The 23,721-nt window shown below is 42.4% G+C and overlaps 1 protein-coding gene across 9 annotated transcripts in view; it reads left to right on the top strand.

Moving 5' to 3' along the window:
* The window catches only part of MBNL2 (muscleblind like splicing regulator 2), a 113,457-nt gene that overhangs the window by 85,912 nt on the left and 3,824 nt on the right, over nt 1-23,721 (top strand). For 6 of the 9 annotated variants that reach the window (XM_054198554.1, XM_054198576.1, XM_054198607.1 and 3 more), the window contains 2 exons: nt 2,555-2,608; nt 3,302-3,455. In XM_054198554.1, the coding sequence (XP_054054529.1) occupies nt 2,555-2,608; nt 3,302-3,455 (208 nt within the window). Of the gene's footprint in view, nt 1-2,554; nt 2,609-3,301; nt 3,456-8,295; nt 8,391-23,721 lie in introns of all 9 variants that reach the window. The other 3 variants (XM_054198614.1, XM_054198633.1, XM_054198624.1) reach the window with 3 other exon arrangements.

Genomic DNA, 23,721 nt, shown 5'->3' on the forward strand with positions numbered 1-23,721 from the left:
TGGAGATGATGTTCAATACCTCAGACTTCTCTGTGTCCTGTGTCAGCAGATCGCCTGCCCCATTCAGCAGTGCCCGCATTTTCCCTAGTCTTCCTTTTGTTGCTGATATACTTGGAGAAGCTCTTCTTGTTGTCCTTCACATCCCTTGTCAGATTCAACTGCAGGTGGTCTTTGGCTCTCCTAACCCATCCTTGCATGCTCAGGCTGTGTCCCTATTCCTCTTGGCCCATCCGTCCCTGCTTCCACCTCTTGTGTGCTTCCCTTCTTGTGGTAGAGTTTAGTCAGGAGCTCCTTGCACATCCACGCAGGCCTCCGCTGTGTGGATCTTGCTCATTATAGCATACCAATGTGACATATAGCAGACAAATACTATGCCTCAGTATGTTTGATCATTTTTATTATTATCTTTATTTCCTTTCCATAGCCTTTTCCTCTCCAATCTGTAGCTATTGATTTGTTTGGTTGTTAGTTATGTAGGAGATCAAATGTTGAGCAGGAGATAACCTGATGGAACAGAAAGAGACAAAGGAGGTTTTACTATTAGGACAAAATGAAAGAAAAGATGAAGGCAGGAGAAAAAAATGGACAGTTGGTCTGAAAGCCTGAAAAGAGAGGGAATCTACATGGAAACAAGGTTGATGAGCAGGTGTAGAAACAGATCAAGTTAAAGCCTTCAGGCTGGGAAAACTCTGAGACTGAACTTGCTGTGGAAGATGAGAGGAAAGCCAGCAAAAAGCTTCAAAATAGGGAGGTAAGGTTAAGAGGAGCATGGAGGTGAAGTGGAGAAAGGCAATCATTAGCACAGAGATAATAAGTTAACAAGTGAGATCAGATAAGATCTGCATTTGGATAATAAAGGTAATTAACTGAAACGCTTTACTCTTAATGATGTTGTTTTGAATTTGTGTACTTCGTCATCCTCGGAATCCTGAATTCAGTGGTAACGCTTCCTCAGTGTAGACTTCCATCCGTCCGTGGTGGATGCAGAGTGGGTCTGAGGCTGTGCCCTGTGCAAATGGAGTGATGTCCCCCGTGGGGGTGCCCATGGCGGGTACCGCACGTTAGCTGCACAGCAACCTGCTTAGACACAAGAAGGCTCTCCAGATCCTCGCTTTGCACCAAGTGTTTCTTGGACCCACACAGATGAGCAGATTCTGTAGATCAGGGTATGTAATCCAGAAATGTGCTGAAGGCGAGATGGGGAGGGCGTTGGGAAGCCTGATGCAACGTAGGTGCAACAGAGCCAGGAAGAAGGAATAGGCAAACTGAGGGCTCTCCTGCAAAATACCCTGTTGGCGCTGGTTAATCTTGTGACCATAAGCTGTTTGTAGGCATTTTGTGCCTTATCATCGTTTTTTTCCCCACTTTTGTTCCCTATTTCCACATACTGATGTCAAGATAGACATATTCTGTATATCCTAAAAAGAGCTAAATATCAGCCTGTGTTTAAAAAACAAAAGTAAAAATTCTGATTTCTCAGTAAATCTCCCTTTCCTTTCTAAAGGTTTATAAGAATTATTTACACTATAAAACTTGAAAGTAATATTTTGTATGAGAATATTTTTTTACAGAATGCCATCATATCAGCCATAAGTTTGATCTTATTATGGAAGTATACATAAATGTATATGCCTATGTACTATGCCTAAATATTTTCTTTTAAAAAAATTAGTAATACCGGAGTAGTATCATAAATCGTACCTTAATGTTTGCTTATGAACTGAGAGCAGTATTTTCACTCCCTGCTCCTGAAGCTAGTACCGAATGTTGTAGCGAAATTTAGAAAATACGTTTTAAATTCTGAAAGACTTTTTTCCCTCTCAATGTAACGTGGTAAGTTACAAAGAAAAAAAAATCTACAAAAAATGACCCAGCTGTAGGGGCAAGCAAAAGGAATTAATGATAAGTTAGTGCAACTAGACATATTACTTACCCTGCTTTGAATTGGAAAAAGAGAACCTCTCCCGTTTTGAACCCCAAGTCTATTGAGTGATGGATTTCTCTTCATTAAAAGACCCTCACCTTGCAAGCACTGATATTAGTAGGGTTTGCAACGCATTACAACTTTCACTAGTGCTTTTCTATTTGAAAGTGTAGCCTTCCAAATTGATTTTTCTGCTTTAAAATGTGACTCAACTAACTTATCAGGAATTCTTATAGGCGTATCCTTAAATTCTTTCTGCATCTCTGTGAAGTGTTTATACGATGCTTAATAGTGTCTGCAAGCTGCTGTTTTACTCAACTTTCCTGAATTTCAAACATCTATATTTTACTCTCTTATATGCTTTTAACTAAGGTATAGTAGATGCATTTTTGCTTCGGTACTAATTCGAAATGTAATATCCATTTCTTTAGAAGACATTTTTGTTGTTGTGCATGCCTAGTGTTTTTTGTATGTTGTATATTGCATTCAGAATATTTTTTTCCTTCTCACCTATCCACAAATGCAATGCCGTTCCCATGATGCACCTCTGCTTGCTGTTTACCTGTATGTTAATTCGCTTGAATCCCATTGGCCCACTGCCATCATGTGCTCGCTGCCTGTTATTAAAAGACTCAGTCGACTGCCAAAGCAATGAAGCGACCTCTCGAAGCAACTGTAGACCTGGTACTTTGACCTTTCACCTTTTGCTTTGCATGTAGCTTTTTTTTGGGTTTTTTGGTTGGTTTTTTTTTTGTGTTTTTTTTTTTTGTTTTTGTTTTTCAGATGAAGCAACTAATGAAATTTGTATCGCTTTACTTTTGAACATCAACCGGAAATGATTTCACATACTCGTTAATTTACCGGAAACTCTATTTATCCATCTCATTCTCATACGTAATAAACGCAGACGATTTAGTTTGGTTCCTAACATGGTTTCATTTTTTTAAATATCCTCTCATGAAAAGTCGAATTGAGATAAAACTGCTTCTGTAATTGAAAACGCTTAACGTAATCCATTAATCTGTGTAATAATAGGAAATGATATTTAAATTTAAAAAAGAAAATACTTGGCAATGAAACACAAGTGGTTTTTTCTCCCTGTAATATTTGAAAACCTATGTAAAGGCAATGCCATTTTCGTTGCTTTAAAGGCCTTTCTTTTCAGTAGTTGTGCTGCTACAGTTTTAGGTTAATAGTACCATGCTTTTGCTATCAATAACAAAATTTCACTCATTTTACATTGCTGTGCTTTGAGTTAATGTGCATGGCGAGGCATCTTTAGCCGCTTTAAAAAACAATAAGTTTTTTGTATTTATGTATATGTTACGGACAGCGTCTTAAAAATGGCACCATTTTAACTAACTTCCTTATTTACAGGCCTTTCCTCCTGGTGTTCTTCACCCTTTACCAAAGAGACAAGCACTTGAAAAAAGCAATGGTGCCAGTGCCGTTTTCAATCCCAGTGTCTTGCACTATCAACAGGCTCTTGCCAATGCTCAGCTGCAGCAACACGCGGCGTTTATCCCAACAGGTATGTTGTACCCACGTTGAGCCAGTTTTGTGTGCCTTAGGTAGCAATTCCTTGTCAGGCTGTTGCACTTAACAGAAGGTTTGATTATGCCCTCCCTGCCCTACTTGAGGTGGAGTTTGCGCAGATATTTACACGTTGTTTTAATTCCTTCTGCAAAGTGCGAGAATTCAAGCAGAAATTTCCACGCGCCATCAGGCTGCTTTTCACATTCATAGCCTCCTTCATCATTGGCCGCAGTTTGCCCCTTTTTTCCTACCTTAAATTGGCTGGATTTTGACTTTGATCTGCCAGCGCTCTCCTAGGAGACGAGAAGGCAAAGTTCCGCCACCACAAAATGCTGGGAAAAGCATCGCGCTTCAGAGGTGCCACGGGAAGCGTCCCGTGGCCCAGGCGCATCCTCCTGCTCCCTGGGGGCGGCGGGGGGGCTGTTTTGCAGCCTTGGGGGATTGCCCCAGCCACGCACGAGCGGGGCGAGAAGGGGAGAACCAGCCATAACCTTCCAGCCGATAACCTGCGTGGAAGCACTGGCAAAACACATGGCTCCCCGCAGCCTCGCTAAGGGGCTTCCAGGCATCAGATAACTTTTTCGTGGTTTTCATTTTGGAGTGCCACCAGAACTTTTCCTAGCATTTGTGGCTAATACTTGGGGTTATGGTTCTTCACAGGGGGTGACCTGAAGATGGGTGAGGGTAATTTGCATTTCAGTGCTCGGAACTCTGTAAAAATCAGAGCAGTCGGAGGTGGCTTGAACTGCACCGTGGCTGGGGGCAGGGCTTCTCTTTAACACTGCGAAAGGAAGAGTGTGCTAGGTGCTCACGTAAACAATAAGCAACATAACCCTCTAAATTACGTCAGTCACCCCCCCACTCCAAACTTCCCAAAGGTAAATATCCTGCCTAATGAATTCTGTGGTTTCATTTGTAATTAACAAATTACGTATTTTAGTCTCAGAATGTTATCGAGCGTGAACTTCCAGAATCGTTTAAAACTACGTGTTTGCAAATGCGCTTGACATTTCAGCGATGTTATTTTAGTTTATAGAAATAATGTCGGTTAAACAAGGAATAAAACGCAACACACGATCGTTTCCCGATCTATCAGCATTCCCATATGTTTTTAAAGATAAAAACAAACACAGATGGCTTTGACTCGATGGAATTTTGCTATAAGGCCTGAGTAACAACCTTGGAGCCTGCCCCTGTATTTATAATAGTAAGTTATAGTGTGCCGTATTTTTAGCATGTTGGTGCACCAGAATATCTGTGGCAGAAAACATACTGTCATTTACGGGAGTGTTTGAAAAAAATAAATAAATTGTGAGACTGCCTATTTGGACATGAATGGAAGACCGCCCTGTGCTTACAAACATACAGAAGTTTCCACAAATTTATTTTACATTATAAACCTGAGAATTTGCAGTATGATATGCATTATTCCTTCTCTTAAGCACTCCCTTTCAGGGCTTATCGCTATTATTTGCAATTGCCAAGGATTTTAAATTAACTATGGAAAATACAGTAGTTTAAACCTTTTTCAGTGAAATAGCATTTGGATATTTTCCAGACTTTTGGAGTGCTCATGCTTCCTTAAGTAGCTCATTCTTTGTGCTTTTTATTGTCCATCCCTCTTTCCAGCTAATGGTTGCAATTATAGTTCTATCTTACAAATTTCTGATGGTAGGAAGGGTGGATCTTGGAACCAAATCTCAAGGGCCAGGTTATTGTCAAGCCCCAAAACAAGTGCACAAAAAAAGAAGAAACAGGGGGAAAACGTAGCAGATGGAGCCCGAGCCCGGAGTAGAAAACCTTTCTCATGGTGGTGATCTCCTGCTCTTTACGAACACCATCAGCACCTAGAAAGGATGTTAGAGAGAGGAGTGGGTTTTGGGAGAAGGTTAGGAGAGGGAGACCCCCTCTAGATGAGTGGGTGCCATGAGATTTTCGTTAAAGATGCTACGTCTGATATTCCCACGTTTTCTGGGAAGGTTGGATTCGGTGGGTGTAAGGACTGTCATGCCACCCAGGTCTAAGGAGCAATGCACGACATCAGCTGTTGGAATTTAAATGATTATGTGATATTTTCTGAATTGGTATAATTTTCAAATGTGTTCCTTGTGCGTGTGTGTGTGTGTGTCTGTTAAGTTAAATTTTAAGACAAGTTTTGCTGCTGGAATATATATAAAACTTAATTGTTTTATATAACTTCTCTGCTTTCTTAACCACTTGCTCCCCTAATAAAAAGTGTGGGGCTTGACTTAGCATGGCTTACCTCCAAAGTTCTGCACTTTGTTTGTTTTACATCAGTTTGATTGCTTTGTCACCTTCTCCTTATTGTTTGGTGAATGATCTTAAAAACAACAGATCTTTTCTCTCTTCCCATTGCTGTTTGTTAGTGTTTCTGTAGCCTCCAGAGGAGGAACTTTGTGTATTCTCCGGGGACAGTTCTTGGGTAAGGTCATTCATAGTTACACTGCTGCTGCGATGGTCCGATAAGGGGCTGCAGTAGTAATTAAGCAGGAATATGGGAAGCATATTTGACTTTTTATCAAATATGCCAGTATGTGGGACTAGCCTCCTTACCTGCTTGCCTTCACCGGCTTGCTATATGCACTGTATTGAAAATACACTGGTTTTTTGATTTTTTTTTTTTTGTTTTTTTTTTTTTCATCTGGTCTTCCCAGAAAGGTTAAAGGTGGACTAGGCACCAAAACTAAAACACGTGGCAGGCGAGCAGTCCTTCCAGAGCATCTCTGAGGTGCGATGGGAACCTCTTGCTGGAACTTTGAGGAGTTTAGCTTGGGGAATTGTCACAGTAGTGTTTTCTTTGGCCAGAAGCACCTCTCCACCTCAGGTGTTGTGTTAAGAACAAGTACATTAAATTTGGCAAAGCCCCCGCAGAACAATGTTGGCTAATTCCGTTTTAACTTCTTTCTCTGCTGCGCATCAAAAAGTTGGTGAATGTTGATCTGCGCAACATTGAGCTGTCTGAATTGTGCAACGAGTTCTAAAATTCCCATACAATGTGATATTTAACCAAAGATGTGCGATATTTAACCGAAGATGTTTCTATAAACAAAAACCCATTGCTGCAAAAGTACTAAGTGAAAGAAGTACTAAATAAAAAGGTTTATGAAGTACCTTGTATATACACAGAAACATGCCAAAAGTCGCACAGTATACTCAGGTAGGAGTTTAGTGAGAACATAATCACCTTTTTTGTATTAAAGCAAAACTATGAATGACCTTACGGTTTCATTTAACTAACTTACTTCTCTGTGGTTATGCTTGAATCTCACTTTGAATGTTAACTCTAAACGGCTAACCTGTTTCTTCCCTTTATCCACTTTTTTCACCTATCATTGCATGACACGCAGGGTCAGTTTTGTGCATGACACCCGCTACCAGTATTGGTAGGTTCCAAATTTCTTTATTGATCTCTTTTTATACTGTTTATGATGTGTATTCACTTGTTTCAAAAATCCTAGGCAAGATTTAGACACTGACTAGAATTAAAGGTTCGCTTGTCCTTCTTTCTGGTTGACTTTGCGGAGTGTTTAGGTTTGTAGATGAAAGCTGCAGTTTAGATGTGATATCACCTGCTATAACAACTACACTGCAAAAGCATAATACCATGAATTCCAGTCTGCTTTTCAGTTTTCAAAGTTTTATTTCTCTTTATATTTTATATTGTCTAGTACTATAAAATCATAAAATACTGGAAAAAGCCAGCAAATTTCATCAGTGTTTTAAAGTTTCATAGTGGTGTGCCTATTTCTCCTTTTTGCTGTGTGTTAGAAAGTTTTATCAGCGTTTCCCAGAAATGCCTACTTTGATCCACAGAGGTTCTGTTGAAACCCGTGATCTGAATCTCGCTCCTCCTTCAAATATATTTGCAGCTTGGAATTAACATTTTGGGCGTGCAAAATGGAAACCCAATGCAACAGCCTCTAAGACAGAAAAGTAATCTGTCTTCTATTCTGTAGTCCTATCCCAGTGATTTTTTTTTTTTTTTTTTTGTGGGACTACTGAGATAAGCAGTTAAAATTTCAAGCCTTTAAAACACCAGGTTAATAATTCTCCCATGAAGATGCTGATTAAAATTCATTCTTCAAATGAGCAAAAGCAGCGACTTTCACAAAATCGACCTGGCTTTTTTAGATCAAACAAAGCAGTATTTAAATCAGGAAAATTATTATCATCCTTCTCCTGATTTTTGCCTCAAAGCAGATGGTAATTTAACTCTGATAAAATCTAACGGTTATGCAGTGCTAGTAGAAAAAATGCCTAAATTGGATTATAAAGGAAGACAGTGAGTATCTGGCTTGCTTCAAAATGAAGATACATGAAAATAATTCATTTTTAGTTGTGTTTAAAAATTAACATAAACATTTATCAGTTTCCTTCCCAGTACAAACCACTGTGGTTTTTTTTCTCTAGTAGAATTTAATTTTGGAGTGCTTTATATCGATACTGGGGGAAAACAAATTGCCCATGTAGCAATTCTCAGGTAGCGGGCCATTTCGGTAGAGACCTCGTTTGCACAAGTAATCCTCTTCTTAGACGTAACGCCTGTGTTTTTAGTGGTCCTTGCTCTTTTTTTCTGGGAATCGCCGATTGTGTTGACAACCTTCCTTTAATTGTACTTGTAATAAGCTATTTTCCCTTTTTTTTTATTTCTCCGCCACGCTTTCTCGCTTTGCACTGTGATTGCATGCCATCTGCCGGTTTAACCCATGACGATGGCTTGCCGCTCTTGATATTCACCATGCCAAAAATACCACTTCTCTTACCATAATGCTGCACCCTCCTGTTCATTGCTTCCATGGTTCCCCTCCTGAAAGTACCCATGATGCACAACGCTACGGCCGCCACTGTCTCTGCAGCAACAACTCCTGCAACAAGTGTTCCCTTCGCCGCAACAGCCACAGCAAATCAGGTTTGCTCCTTTTAAAGCTTTCTTTCACAAGATCCCGAACTCTAAATGAGTGCTGAGATTTTTATTTTAATTTTTTTTTTTTTAACAAAAAAAATTCTCCCGGAGAATTTTTTTTTTTCTTCTGTGTTTACCCCATCAAATTTTACTTTTATTTTTAAGTCGTTTATAGCAAGTGTTTGTGGGACAGGTTGCACTTATTTAGAGTTAACATTTGTTGCAAATAATGATGTAGCTGTGTTTTGTGTTGCGATGTTTGTACCTAATTACTGTGTAATTAACCCAGCTGGAGTTAGAATCACCGTAGTACTGGACTACTTACAAAAGTCTGTTATTAACTCCTAAGTTCAAAAGGAAGATCACCACATGTTTCAAACATTCAGGTGTGTTAATGTAGCATTCTCCACGCGGTGTGTGGAAGTGACTAATTGGTAAGCACGGAAGCTGTCTAAAATCACAAGCTGGACAGGGCATCTGAAAAAGAAAACCAAGAGGAACAAAACTGAATGTTTTCTGTAAACGCTAGTGATTAAAACAGCACTCGAGATATTTAGACTCTGCCTGCTTTATGCTTGAAAGTGTATCTTTAACCTGGGAATTATGTTTCCCTAAGGAAGGACGTTGTTACAAAGAACCCCCAGGGTTATTGGCAGAGGCAGGCTAGGAAAGATGATCCTTTTCTTCTGCGGTTTGTTATGTTAATGGCAGTTTTCATTTTGGTAGGGTTCCCCCCTCCTCCTGTAGGGCCTGATTCCCAGGAAAGACTGTATCTATTGCAGCTCAAAGCGTGTAGCTTTGACTCCTCCGTTGAGGCTGTAGAAATTCCCACCCGGAGAGGGGTTTGCACAGCAGTTGGGTCGCTCTGGCTTTTCTGTTGCTTTGGGACCATGCTCCGGCGCTTCCACCCGAGAGCTGATTTCCCTCAGCTTTTGAGAGGTCAAACTGAGGAGGAAGCAAGCCGATTTGCTGACCAAGAGAAAGCAGAGGGCTATATGTCCCCAGCACCTTTCCTTGTGTTGCTCCTGGCCAGACCGAGTAGAAACGCTCGCCCATTGATTCATCCCTCTCCACCTCCCAAGGAATTCCAAAGAAATCAGTGAAAATGTTTTGCTTAATAATGTTACACCAGCAGATTTATTTTTTTTTTTTACTGTCGGTCACAAAACTATTTTAAGTATCCCATGGAAAAATGGAAGTTGCTGCAAGAGTTTATTTATAATAATTTAGAAAAAATATACTACCTCTGAAATACACCCTACTTTCTTAAAGAAACACAAACCAGTTTGTTTTACCTATTTTTATTTCTTTTTAAAGGCTGCTTTGCCAGCATTGTGGTGTTTGTGCTTCTAGCATTTTCATCAAAAGGGGGTTGTCGTTTTGCGCGTTCTTTTCTGCGAGCTAGCTTGTTTTAATGACAAACTGCTTGGGACAAGGAGGAAAGTGCAGCGGGCGAATGGTGCCTTTCGCTGTTCCTTCCCACAACAGCGTCTGCAGGCAGAAAATTGTTGGGCGGTATCCAGTGTAGTTTTGTGATCCCAAAGCGGTGACAGAGGGATTTCAAAGGTGCCAAGGGACTGTGAGTAAAGGGGGTGGTTTGGGGAGGGGGTCAGCTGGGGACCCTCTCCAGCACAGCAATGCCGCTGGGGCAGCTCTGCCACCCACGCTCCTGAGCGCCAGGGGGGCTGGCTGTGGCTGGAGTAGAATAAATACATGTACGCCTACCAAAGGAGTCTTTTTTTTAAGCAGTTGGGTTTTTTTTCTTTCCGTGAATGGGAACAGTTTCACATGAGTAACTAGTGTCACTGGGGAGACATAGGTGTGCCTTAGTGCACTTTCTCATGTAGCAGGTTAGCAGGCAGAGCCCCTCCTTTCCCAGCGCAGATTTTGTTTGCATTGGAGGATTAGAGCATTTTAAATTTAACAGGAGGTGTAAAAAGTGTCTATCTATATTTATTTAGTTGCATATATTGGGGTGTGTGTGTACATACATAACTCCATGCTGAAATTAAAGGATGGTTTAACACGGGGATGGGTTCCCACTTGTTTGACTTCAGCCATTTGGAAGTTCGGCATCCAGTTCATCTGCTTTTCTAGAAGTCGGTGTTAGGGTGAGGTGAATTGCCCTGGAGGGTCCTGCCTCTTTCTCTTGCCTGTGGAAGAAGCGTAGGTGTGTAACCAAAGCTCTGCACCACTGCTCGTGGAGATGAGTCCCACCCCAGCAGCTTTTCTTGTTGGCTTCTGTAGCGTGTGCCATCGCTGTCGTTTTTTTCTTCTCGCTTCTGTCTTTGTTTTAGTCATTACGAATCTTTAAAAGCTACTGTAAAAAAACCTGCGTATTTGAAAGTAGGGAAAGTAGTAGTAGTTACTTCGTCTTTATAAGAGGCAAATCTCCAAGTTTGCTCTTTATTTACAATCTCCCAAGAGTCAGAGACTAAGCTACAACACTGGGAAAGGCCCCGTAGTAACTCTGTGTTCCTAACTCTCAACATTTCTCTAGCCCAAGAAACACAAAAGGAGCCAGTAATTAACTTGGGTTAAGACTTTGTTCATGGTCATAACATCCTTAGTTTGTGTCCCCTTGTATGGATTTAAACTCCTCTGTATATTTCAGAAAAGGACTTTGTCCTGGTTTGAGGTAAAACAGAACCAACTTAATTCCCATCTAGATAAAATTTCCTTTCCTGGTCTGTGCCACGCTGCTTTACATATCTGTGGGATACGGTTTCCTTTTCCCAGTGTCTCTACTGCACTTTTTAAATCAACCTGCAGCCTTCAGCCCATCCCATTTCAGCTCCCACAGCTTCTCACAATGCCTGGTGTGAAAAGAAAGTTGTAGCAGGTCTTAATCGTTTAGCTCAATGTCATTTGGCTTAGTATTCTGGCCTGGGGAAAGATTGCTGGGCTTCCTTGGGTTGAGTATGATGATCGCAGTGTCCTTGAAGCGCCAGTGGAAGGAAAAGTCAACATCCCAAAAGTTACGGAGTCTCAGCTGACAGCTAAAAAAGCCTAACAACTGTTGGGTCCAGTAAATTATTTAGTGTGTGCTGTCAGCTTGTATTTTGAAAAAAGGTGAACTGTCTCACGTCTTCTGTCTGTGCTTTCTTTCTGAAAAATAACATGAGTAACAGCTCAAAATGTTGCCTGCGTTGACACACGCACAGTCGGTCGTGCTTTGCCAGCAACTCTTGCCGTTGTGTGTTCAATGTATGGCACGAGGCACGTGAGAAGATTATGTAGGTTTAAAGGCTATACCATAGTACATCCATGCAGGGCAATACCGGTTAAGAATATACAGAAAATTGGAAGTCTCTTGCTTTTCCTGACTTACAGAAGTTAGGTTTTAAAACCCAAATAATTTTCTTGCAGTGTACTTCAAGAGGGGAGGAGAGTTGCTTTGGCTCAGTGCAATGAAATCAGGATGGAGCAAAAGTGCTTTAGCAAACCCTGTTTTACAAATCCTGATTAAAAACTGACTCACTTAATACAAGAGCTGGTGGTGTTGCTATTCACTGCGCGGGGACATCTTGTGAGGGGGTGTCCCTGCTTACTCTATCTGCCAGGCTGTGGTGAGAGGGGATGGAGTGGGGGACTTCAGCTTGGGATTTCCAGTGAAGGGCAGGTGGACTTCCAAAGGTACGTGAGGAGTCTGGGAGGATGACCCATCATAGATGAGAGGTCCTTCCCCTTTTCCTCTAACCCCCTTCACAACTGCTCCAGCCGTTCCCACCAGAGTGGGGCTGGAAGCCGCAGCTGCCTAACCTTGCTTCAGCGTTAGATCCTTAACGAACTCACATTTGGTTGCTGTCTGTGGATGCTGACAACGTTTTCCTGCAGGATGGAACCAGCAAAGTTACAAAAAGTGTGAAGTGAAGGTGAGACGCAGTGTTATGGCCTGTATGTGGAGGGTTTGGTCCTAGCTCCCTCTAGTGCATGCATGTGGGCAGAGGTATGTAAAATATCGGATTTAAAATATTAATACAGTACTTGTGTGTAAATATATATTTCGGAGATCTTTAACACAGATTTTAATTACTACTCCTGTAGCTGTGGACTAGCAGTACTCAAGGAAGCGAGGAAACTGTTAACCTGCTCAGCTTGGCTCACAGGTAGCCAAAAGATTTCACAGATGATGATCTATCCTGACATTATTTGAGAGAGGTGTTATTCTGAATTCTGGGACTGAATTTCAATTTTGAATAACGCCAACACCTGTTTTGGGGAGCTTTAAATTTCTGAGTAGAAAGCCTTGCTATTGCTTCATTTATGTGTATGCCTGGGTGAGTCCTACGAGGATTAAAAGGTTAGGACTCAGCCCAAAATTAGGACAGCTAAGTATTGGTGTCTGAATTTGGGTGTCTACATGCAAGCTGGATGTTTAAGTGCCCATGGTAGACTGTGAAGGTTATTGGCACAGTAAAATAAAGTCTGGAGAACAGTCTGGCTCACCCTTCAAAGGTCATGCAGGGCTTGGTTCAGTTGCCTAAACATGTGTCTACCGATGTTTACGATTGTCCTAAGATAACCTTGGATGTCTAGGTTATCCAAGACATTTTGACAAGCTTGGCAGGTGTAATTCAGGACCTACAGATGAATCTGCAGGCTTCTGAACTGGCAGCTGGACAACAGGCCAGGAGACCTTAGCCCAAATGGTACTGAAAGCCTGGTGAGCAAACGAGCTGAGCCTGCAGTGGGTGATCACATGAAGTGATCTCCGATCTCTGGGCTCTGCTGGCTTACTGACTAGGTTGTATCACCCTATTGACTGTGACCGGGGGTTAGATGCCAGCATTTCTGTGTCTCAAGCTGTGTCCTCAAGTTCTGTGGGTGCTTCCTTAGTTCTTTGTTATTACAGGGCAATTACCAAATTTCAAATTATTTTAAAGAAAAGAGTCTTGCTCACATCACTTCAGTACAGAACAGTACGTGGCTTTATTTTCTGTAGCAATGAAAATGGGCCAAGAACTGACAGTATAAAAATAGCATTACAGAGAATGCTGCTTAAAGATGTTATTTAGTGACAACATTATTCTCTTGGTTATGTGCCCTTTAACCAAGAAGGAAAAATTAAAAGGCAGATCCAGTAGAAAAATGAAATACTCATAGGCCGTGGCTGAAAAGAAATATAAGATCAACAGGCTGTCTCATGCTAAGGCTTGTGATTATCTAGCACAGCTGTTTTAAATTATGCATCAGCGTTCACACTAAATTAGGTGGCAATTATGCAGATATTAATTATGAAATCATTCAGTAGCCTTCAGTTTTGTCAAAATCTGTAGAAATACAATGAAGCGAAAATAAAAATAGTTACGTTACATTCAAGTGCCACAAACAAAAGGACAATTAAAATATTTGCCCCAGAATTCAAAAAGTAGTTAAGGCAGCATGAAATACAAACATGCCAAATGTTTAGTGGGGGTTTGAGACACTGTGCGCGGCGGCTCCCTCGGGAGGGAGCGGAGCCGGGACGTGCAGCAACAGAGCACGTCTCCTTGCCAAGGTGCCCACAATGGCAGCCACCGCTCCCAGAGGAGGCAGATCCTGCTTGGACCGAAATGTCATGTGGCACCTACTCAAGCTAATTTCTCCTTCTGCATAAAGGAGAAGCGCCAGTTCCTCCCTCTTGCAAATATTCTCTGGTGTCCCCAAAAAGGGCTTCCCCTCCAGTCTACCCATCTGACCCCAGGAAACCTTCTGGCAGGGCAGAGGGCTGTCCTCAGCGCTGCTGACGAGGCTTTTTCTGTCTCATGTTCCCTTTCCTCCTTGTGGAAACCTGCTGGACTCGTAAACGGGGAGAAGAGAAGCAGTATACTGAGAAAACGAATTGGAAAATCTGGAAGGTAGTAGGAAATGGCCTTTTTTGTTGGTTGAAAGCAAGCTTTTGAAAAGGGAGGTGGGAAGGGGAAACACATGTTATTTACATCTTTCATGCCAGTATAAAACAATGTTACAAATAAGAGCCTATGCAAATTTATTGTTTCTGATTCGAAAAGCTTTAATTGCAGTTTTTAAAGGAATGGGGGAGCTGGTAGGAAAGCAATTCTGCTGTGAATAATAAGTATCTAAACATCTTTTGTCTTTTTTTAACTGAGAGTTTTGGTCTAAAAATTCCATAAAGTCCCAAGTTAAATACTCCCATAGAAAATTCTGTTCTAACAACAGAAAGGGCAATTTGAATCTGACCTGAAAAAGTCCAAAAAAGGAGGAACAGATTCCTTTCTCAGACACATTGTCAGGATGCTTGCAGGGAGTGAGCCCTGGGCAGAACACTCTTGAGCATCTGGCAAGCCCACATATGGTGCCAGGCTGCTCCACATAGAGGTACCGGCAATCCTTGGCATCTGGGATGCAGGACTGGACATCTCACCTTGTACCTGCACCAGGCTGGAAAAGTGAACCTAGGCGATCCTTGATCACGAAGAGTCATTTCTCTAGAGGAGGTATTTGAATAGCAATGGCTTGTCATGGTAGGAAAGGTGAACTTAAACAGCTTGCTGCCTCTTTCATGCAGGACACCCGAGAATCAGAAGCCTCAATTCAATCAAGTTACCTGTTCCGAATACACTGAGTTACAGTGTAAGTAGCTGTAACTTTCAGAATTAACAGTTTGCAGATTCAGGAAGTGAGAGTTTCCCATCTTAAAGCCCACAACAGATTTCAAGCAGTGTCAAGAGAAGCCCCTTTGAATTGCTTTGAAACAACTGACATAACAAAATACATGGCAAAACTTTGTTTTCTTAAACTGTAAGGCAGCAAAGAAGCAAAGCCAAACGATTACCCTGGAAAATGTAAAGGAACTCTATTTTGAAGTCTCACGCAAACTTTAACCAAGCCTTTGTTTTACTTTTTGTAACAATTTTGGTCGCTTAAGATAGAGTGTTGTTTCTGTGTAGATGAGGAAGACTTCTGTCTGGCGTGCATACAGAGTTTTAGATCACATGCTCAGGTACAAGAAGCCAGTGGGAGAAATGGAAAATCTCTGGTTTGTTTGGTTTGGGTTTTTTTTCAGAAATTCCCTCCCTCACACACCACCACCCCTGTAGAGGACTGAAACCTGATTTCCTCTGGTAGCCTGCTAGATGGCAGTATCACATAACATGAGCAGTAAGCAAAGGCAAACACTATTTCTTTTATATAACAAAAAAAATCAAGGCATATTTCCCTTTCCTGTTATAGACTGTTTTAGCTTTCGTATCACTGCAATTGAAATAATGTATTTATGTTTGATATGATAACTTCCTTCTGTGCTCTTGCTTTCAATTCAACAAACGATACTTTGACGGGTTGAGTTAAAAGTCTTTTGGGGCAGATATTTATTACTTAAACATAGGAAAATTTTTCTAAGGTCAACTCATTTTGTAGGAATTTAGGGAAAAATGAGTTTGTTTCATTGTGCTTTGTACACACAGCTCTTGTGAGTCTGTTTGTTTCCATCATAAAATTTTAACAACACAGTGCAGTGCAGAGCTCCAGATGTACTTCTTTGGGATTCTGCTCTTTGAAATAATTGCATCTGGACATCCCTAGCTGCTCCAACTATTGTCCCTTGAAATAAACGAATGTCATATTTTTATCTCAGTGTATGATTTATTGCCCATCAGAAATGCCATTCTTTGGCTTTGAGTGTGCAGGAGGCTGCCCACGTAACCGCAGTGGCAACATCTTTGTTTGTTTGTTTGTTGTACCTGTCATGACTTTCAGCTTGAGACAGGTATTAGTTAGCTTTGACTGACTTCATTTTTGGTGAAACATTATCTTTTAAATCTAAATGATAGGATTGTTTAGGTTGGAAAAGACCTATAAGATCATCAAGCCCAACCATTAACCTAGCACTGCCAAGTCCACCCCTAAACCACGTCCCTCAGCACCACATCTACACATCTTTTAGATACCTCCAGGGATGGTGAGTCAACCACTTCCCTGGGCAGCCTGTTCCAATGCTTGACAACCCTTTTGGTGAAGAATTTTTTCCTAATATCCAGTCTAAACCTCCCCTGGTGCAACTTGAGGCCGTTTCCTCTTGTCCTATCACCTGTTACTTGGGAGAAGAGACCAACCCCCACCTCTCTACACCCTCCTTTCAGGTAGTTGTAGAGAGCGATGAGGTCTCCCCTCAGCCTCCTTTTCTCCAGGCTAAACAACCCCAGCTCCCTCAGCTGCTTCTCATAAGGCTTGTGCTCCAGACCCCTCACCAGCTTCGTTGCTCTTCTCTGGACACGCTCCAGCACCTCAATGTCCCTCCTGTAGTGAGGGGCCCAAAACTGAACGCAGTATTCAAGGTGTGGCCCCACCAGTGCCAAGTACAGAGGGAGACACGTAATAGTATAATAATATAATATTAATATATAATAGTAAAATAATATGTATGTCTGTTTATGTGAGAGTATTCAGATAAGAGGAAAATTAGGGAAGCAGTAAGCAGTCAAAAGTCAGGAACATTAAGATTTCCTCAGACAAGTTTTAAGTATAGAGTTTTATAAAACTAGCACAAGTGTTGTAAGCGTGGTGTCTGATGAGTAACCTCGATGAACATAAATTTGGTCCCTTTCTGTGTTTGAGTTAAGTTCTGGATGTTGCAGTGGACCATCCACTGCTTGGAAGAGAGTCTGAACTGGAGCGCCAGGTTTTGGGAGGGGAGGGGTTTCAGAGCGGCGGTGACTGCTGGGGAACCTGGAGAAGCCCTGCTTCTGCGTACAGTGGCAGCTTTCACCTAAAGGGATGCCACGTGTGTAGTGGCACCCTCATACTGCATGATTTGGGCATGCATGATGTCTAAGAGGAAAATATAAAGCTGGTTTTGTTAAAAAAAATAAAAGCTAAGTGAGGACACCTAAGAAAATGGAAGTTTGGAGAAGTAACACCCCTACTACAGGAATATGGGCACTTTCACAGGTAACGCACAACTTGTGCTTGGCCTTTCCCTCCTTTGTGCTCTCAGTTTCTCTACGTAAGCCTGTTCTGGCAGTTTCTAAAATTCAAGAAGAGAAGGAAAATGACTTGAAAGTAGGAAGTGAAAAAACACAGATGAGTGCAGTAGCTCAGACCTGCTGAAAGCTAAAATTGAGTAGCTATTCAAAACAGTCACCGGACAGGTGCTCCTAAAATATTACTGCAGTGGTTTTCCCGTATCTGTGTAGTCTGTCTGCTGCCTCTGCGATTCGTTAAAAATAGATTTTGGTAGAATATATTAGAGTATGTTATGATCAATTTGTAGTACTGCATTATTTATTACTTTAAAGAAGAATAAATAAAGCCAGATTGCTTTCATTTTTAAGACAACTAGTCCTGTTTCTTCAGAGTGAGTAAATACCTATTAAGTTGAACTTAAATATTCTACATTATCACTTGAGTAAATACCTATTGAAGCTCATAAGCATGCTGAGGAGTTGGCAGCACAAGTGGCTTTGGGCTCTCTTTCAGCACCTTGTGAACACTAAATGAGAAGAATGATGCTGTTGAACCTTTGAGCCCTTTGGGATCCCATAGTTGCCTTGATCTTTTCTTTAGATCATCATGAAGAGCTGGATTCAGACACAGCCTTTGTCAGCTTTATGACACCCTGATGGCAAACAGCTCATGCCTGATTGGAATGAAAATGGGCTAGCAGATGTGTCCACTTCAGCATGGACATCTGACCCTCAGCCATTTCTAGAGGCATATTATCAACGTGGGACAGGCAGAAGTGGGCACGCTCGGATTTAGGGAAGAAAAGAGAGGATGGAGCAAGGCACCGGAATGACCATGTCAGGGAATGAGCTGTGAGAAGGCCAAGCAAATAGGACCTCCAGCCCTGAGGAAACACCTGATGCCCCCAATATTAGTCACTGTATGGGCAGGTAACCAAGGAGGTCATCTGTGGCATAGACATCTCACCCTTCATATACAAATCAGAGGTCACCTTATTGATGAGCAAGCAAAGTAGACAAATGTATTTGGGATTCATTGGATTAATGGAGAAGCAATAAGATAAAAATCCTCCTTCACCCCTAACTTGAGGAGAGGTCCACAGTTAGCGAGAAAAATGAAGCGCGTATACCTGGAATCATAATGTGCTGGAAATGTGAATGAGGTTTCTGGCCATCAAGAGAAGAGGAGTAGCAAAGGAAAGAAGCCAGCGATGCAAGGTGGAGCTCAGGGTGTTTATGAAAAGTGATGAAGTGATTGGCAGTGACAGCAGGGGTAACAAATTGCTTTCAGCAGGTCCCTACAACCCTATTAGTAGTTCCTCTAGGTTTTGGCTGGGGATACATTTATGCGTGTGTTTTTTTTTTTTTTTTTCTCTTCAGCGTTTGCAGATGACGTGCCTGTAGAAAGATGCTAGTTTGACACTAGTTTTATAGAGGTGCAAACTGGTGACCATGAATTTTGAAAGTGGAAAGGGCCAGATGAGTGAGGCAGGCCTGAGGTTAGATGGGTGCACGTGCGTGCAACTGTGTTCCATAGAGACAAGGAAGGGAGGCTCTTGTGGCAGTGACAAGACTTGCGATGTAGTGCAGACAGTAGGCCAGGAGGGGACTTCCAGCGGGGGATTACAGGTAGTGCCAGGACCAGGAAAAGGGTGCAGGAAAACAGCTAAGGTGGGAGAGGCGAGGCATGTATACGCCAACACCTTTCCACCCTGAGTGCTGGGAGCAAGCAGATGCTTTTAATGCAAATGAGAGTTGGAGCCAGCTCAGCTGTTAGCCGTTTGAGGACAGGGGCAAATCCCATCCCCTGGGAGAGTGTCAGTGGGAGTTCTGGGGTGGGAGGTTGGAAAGCTTAGGTTGGTGCTCCATGGAGGTGCTGCTGCTGCTGCTGCTGCTGAAGCCATGGAGAAACAGTCACTGAGAGATGACTACTGGACCTCATGCAGTCGTCTGACTATGACCCGTTTCACCTGGGAGCGCCTGAAGACTATTAAGAAACATTGTAGAGCCCTGGGAGCAGCAGTCGGGGACTATGGGGCGCAGGTAGTTTTTTTCGTCAGTCCTCCCAGTTAGAGGGAAGGCGGTTAATAGGGCCAATAGAATCTGACAAATCAACAAATGGCTACAGGACTGGTGCCACAGCCAGGGGTTTGGCTACTTAGACCATGGGACTTGCTTTGAGAAACCTGGTCTGATGGGGCCTGATGGGGTCTGTCTGTCAGAGTAGGGGAGTAGCATCTTCCATCAGAGGCTTGCCAAGCTCATGAAGAGGGCTTTAAACTAGAGTTGCCAGGGAAGGGGAACCGTAATCCATCCTACGCCTACCAATATGATGCCAATAATAGATGCCCAAAACCTGGAGAAGGGTCGCAGGTCAGCAGGAGAGCGCCTGGAGGGCAGCATAGAGGAAAACTAGCCACTCCAGCCAGTAAGTTAGCTTCAGCAGGGACCCAACTTAAATGCCTCTGTGCAAATGATTCTATGAAACAGGACGTAAAAAAGTCCATCTGTAAGACTAGGTAAAAATTAAGTAAGACCAAGCATAACTGATACAATAGTGATTACTCTCAGTAAATGTCTTAATATTTACTCATCCTTTCCCACTTTTGATTTAAAAAAAAAAAAAGAAAACATTTATTTTGAAGAAAAAGAACAAGGTGCATGCCACAAAAGAGCATTCTGAGAGAAAATGAAAAATAAAGAGATGGAGGCATTTCCCAAAGGCATGGAGAAATATAAATAGTCCTGGGTTTCATGTCAAAGGGAAGAAATACTTGGTGTTATTTTTATTTTTAGAAAGTGGGAGAAGTTATGAGACAGCCTGATATGAGTCGGCTGTCTGAAAATATCTGTCACTTTTAATGTATACCCTGGATATATCTGACCAGTCTGCTACACGTGTGAAAAACATGAAAACAGAAAATGTCGCTGTGGTAGCATTCATCTGCCCTGACGCAGGTGTCTTAAAGTTAAATACCTCAGTGTGAACCGTTTGCCACAGACTCATACATTTGGTGGGGGGGGAAAAAAGCATCATGAGTTGATAATCTGTCTCATGCTAAAATAAATTGTCTGAGGTAGGCTAGGAAGATGTAAAGAAGGATGACCGGCTCAGGCATACATGTCCGAAATCATCTGAGATTAATCTTGTCTATAAGAAATTTCTATTACTACATTGCTCTTAAAATAAAAGGCTGAGCAGTCTAAAATATTTGCTATCTATGAGTTTGTTTTCGGAGGGGTAAATGGGTCAATTATGATTTTAATGCCCCCTTAAAATGTATTAACGCTTATAGAGTAAGTGTAATTTGGAGAAATAATTTCCAAACTTCCGAAAGAGAAACATCTCAGAGGTAGACGCAAAGTCATGTTTTCCAGCTGATCCGCTGTGACAGGTCTTTAGTTGAACAAGGGTTCACGCACACGGAATTCATGCAGAATGGTAAGTTTTTGGTAGTCATCGTTGTATAATAAATCTGGGACGGGAAACAAGATTTAGCACAGAGCAAATAAAGAAGCTTTGTGAGTTTTAGCTTCAATAACAGAAAATCTCAAGCCAAACGGTGTTCTTGAAATTCGTAGTACCCGGTCGTGATTCTAGGGACTTTGGTTAATTCTGTGAACTGTATCAAGTAACGCAGCGCACACAGTGACCTGGGTGTCAGAACAGAGTTCACAAAGGTGGGATTTCCACCTTAATTTAAGAGATTCTCAGTTTTACTTCTTAAGTCTTGAGACAATAACCAGTCGCAGCTGCCTTTGCTGGATCTGAGGAAATCCCAAGCTCACGTGGATGTGTGTGTTGCATACCACGGGTTGGTAGTTCAGAGAGAAGCTGAAACCATCGGCAGTAGCATCTCTCTTGGTTGTCATTGCCACGGGCGACACTGCAGAATTGTATCACCCTTAGGAGGAACCCTGGCTGAATTTAGGGATGTTCAGTGTCGCACAGGGGGCTTAATCACCACTGCGGTCATTCAGAGGTCCTGAAAGTAAAGGTCTAAAAGAGCCATGCTCTGATAGAGAAAGTCGTGGCATTTGGGAGCTGAAAATGCCACCTCTAAAGAGCTGGAAAATTTGGAAGAGCAAATGTTTCTTGGCAGTTAGAAAGCAGTTTGCAGAAATTTAGGTTTGCTCTGTGTATTTGCAGTTTCGGTGAGGTCTCGTAACTAACACTGGTACGATTTTAGTGATTTTAGCCAGCTTTCTGGCATTTCAAGCAGGGTACCAAGCAATAAGGCAATGGAGAGACCACCCTGTGTCTGTGATTGCCCCAAAAGATGCCCTTTGCTGTTGTTAAATCTTCTGTGCGTTACCACCCCGGACTGTAAGTGCCAGGCCATTCGGCTTATGCTAGAAATAGTGTTCGTTCTTGTTATCTGCAGCAGCAGAAGGGACGTTTTCTGGCACGTCTGTATCTGCACCTGTGGATCTTATCCATACAGAGCATGAGAAAATGCTTTCCCATGCTTGACCGGTAGACCTTTATACGTGGGACAACGCACGCTCATTGTGTAGTCTTATTTTTCAGTTTTTTAAGCTTCTGTATACGATGGTAAAAGTGTCAATACATTAGATCAAGTTGCTGTGAAGTATAATGATGTAGTATCACCGCAAATACGGCAAGTCATATATATGTACGTTTGAGGTGTAGCTCTTCAGAGAGTTCCTATTTACAAGGAACATGGGAGTGCAGGCTCTGCGATAGGTGCTTGCAGGGACGTTCCCTCGTCGCTGTGTTCTGTACGGCTTCTCCTTTTTCAGTGTGCAAGGTTGGAGCAATTAGCAGCGATGCAGACTGAGATAGCCTCTGTCTTCCATCACAGTTTATTACGCCGTTTGTAGATTAAACAGAAGAGGTTCACGGTGTGTTTTCCATGTAAAGTAGTTTGGCATTTTATGTTTCTCTGTCAGACGTGGTGAAAAAACCAGTTGCAGCAGCTGATACGTGCGTACGTAGCTATGGCAGGGTTGTGATATCTTTTGAGAGGTAGGGTGTGAACATGTAATTAAAGACTACAGGATACGTTTTACACTTTGTGGCTAAAGTTAAGGAGAAAAAAAAAAAAAAAAAAGTAGCTCCTCAATTCTGCATCTCCGCACTGGAGAAGCTTGTTCTGAAGGAGAAGCTTGAGGGTTTTTTTTTTCCTAGGAGGACTCCTACGTGTACTAGAAATAGCCGGGGTGCAACATGCCCTAGTTACATCCCCTGCATGAGTGGCTCCGCAGGCTCTGGCAGGGGGAGAAGCATGTTGGGGAGAGCTCCAGCTGCTCCTCCTGCACCCCCGGCCATGGAAACAGGACGTGCTCGGCACAAAAGGAAAGTGTTTACATTGTCTTCGCCATTTCCTGAGTTTTGAGAGGAGGGGAGAAAGGGCAGGAATAGGGATGGGGCGGTGGAAGTCCTTACCTGGGCTCCGAGTCCTTACCTCGGAGTGCGCCTTCTCTGTCGCACATTTTGGGGGAATTGGAAGCATCGATCTTGTGGGGCTGTTTGACCTTTTAGGACATCTCGGCGGAAGGGACAGTGATCTGTCTCCCTGTACAGGGAGAAAAAAGCTATAGGAAAATGCAAATTTATCCCCTCAGAAGTTGGGACACAATGTAGGCAGCTGCCGTGTCTGAAATTCTGGTTTTTTTTACACTGAGTAGATTTCAGGTTGTGTCCCGTTAAACCAGACCTTAGGATCCTTTAAATACACTTGCGTGATTATGGCTAACCCAGTGTAGCTAAAGCTGCTTTATTAATTACATTGACATGTTGGGTTGTAACATGCTAAAAATATCAGTGCTGATAATCTCGGTCACTTCTTATTTTCAGCACGGCTCCGTCCTTTGTACGCACTGTCGAATCACCCTGCTGTAGATGGAGCAGGGCTATCACAGGCAGGGCTTTATTATTTCAGCAAAGGTATTTCTTTGTTATTTCAATAGGAAACAGAAGAAAGGCGATAAGCTAACAGACTCACAATGGGTGGAAGTTCATTAAAAATATATGTCCTTGTTGTATGGATGATGTATTTAGATGTTAAGCCCTTTGGAGCAGCAGGTGTTTGTACAGCGTTCATTACAATGGGGCCTCGCGTGTCACCAGATTTTCAGTGCTGATGGTAATCAAAGATGACTTTTTGGCATGCCGGCAAGTTAGGTGGGGTCAGGGAGCTGGTGGTTGTGTACAAAGAGTGAGGCCGATATGGTCGTGAGGTGTGTTAAAATGTTAAAATGTGACCGGGCAGGGGATTAGAACAGGCGCCTCCCACGCGGAGGCCAGCGTGTTTCTTTTTGGCAGTCTGTATGTCAGAGGTAGTATGTTGCTGAAGTGATTTTTCAAAACACTTGTCTCGCCCCCTCCCCTCCCCCCCCCCGCTTTTTTAAAATAAATATTGCATTAAGCAGCGGTCTAGCTTCCACATACACAAGTAGGTCGAAGT

The sequence above is a fragment of the Rissa tridactyla genome, chromosome 1 (genome assembly GCF_028500815.1).
Source record: "Rissa tridactyla isolate bRisTri1 chromosome 1, bRisTri1.patW.cur.20221130, whole genome shotgun sequence".
Lineage (NCBI taxonomy): Eukaryota > Metazoa > Chordata > Aves > Charadriiformes > Laridae > Rissa > Rissa tridactyla.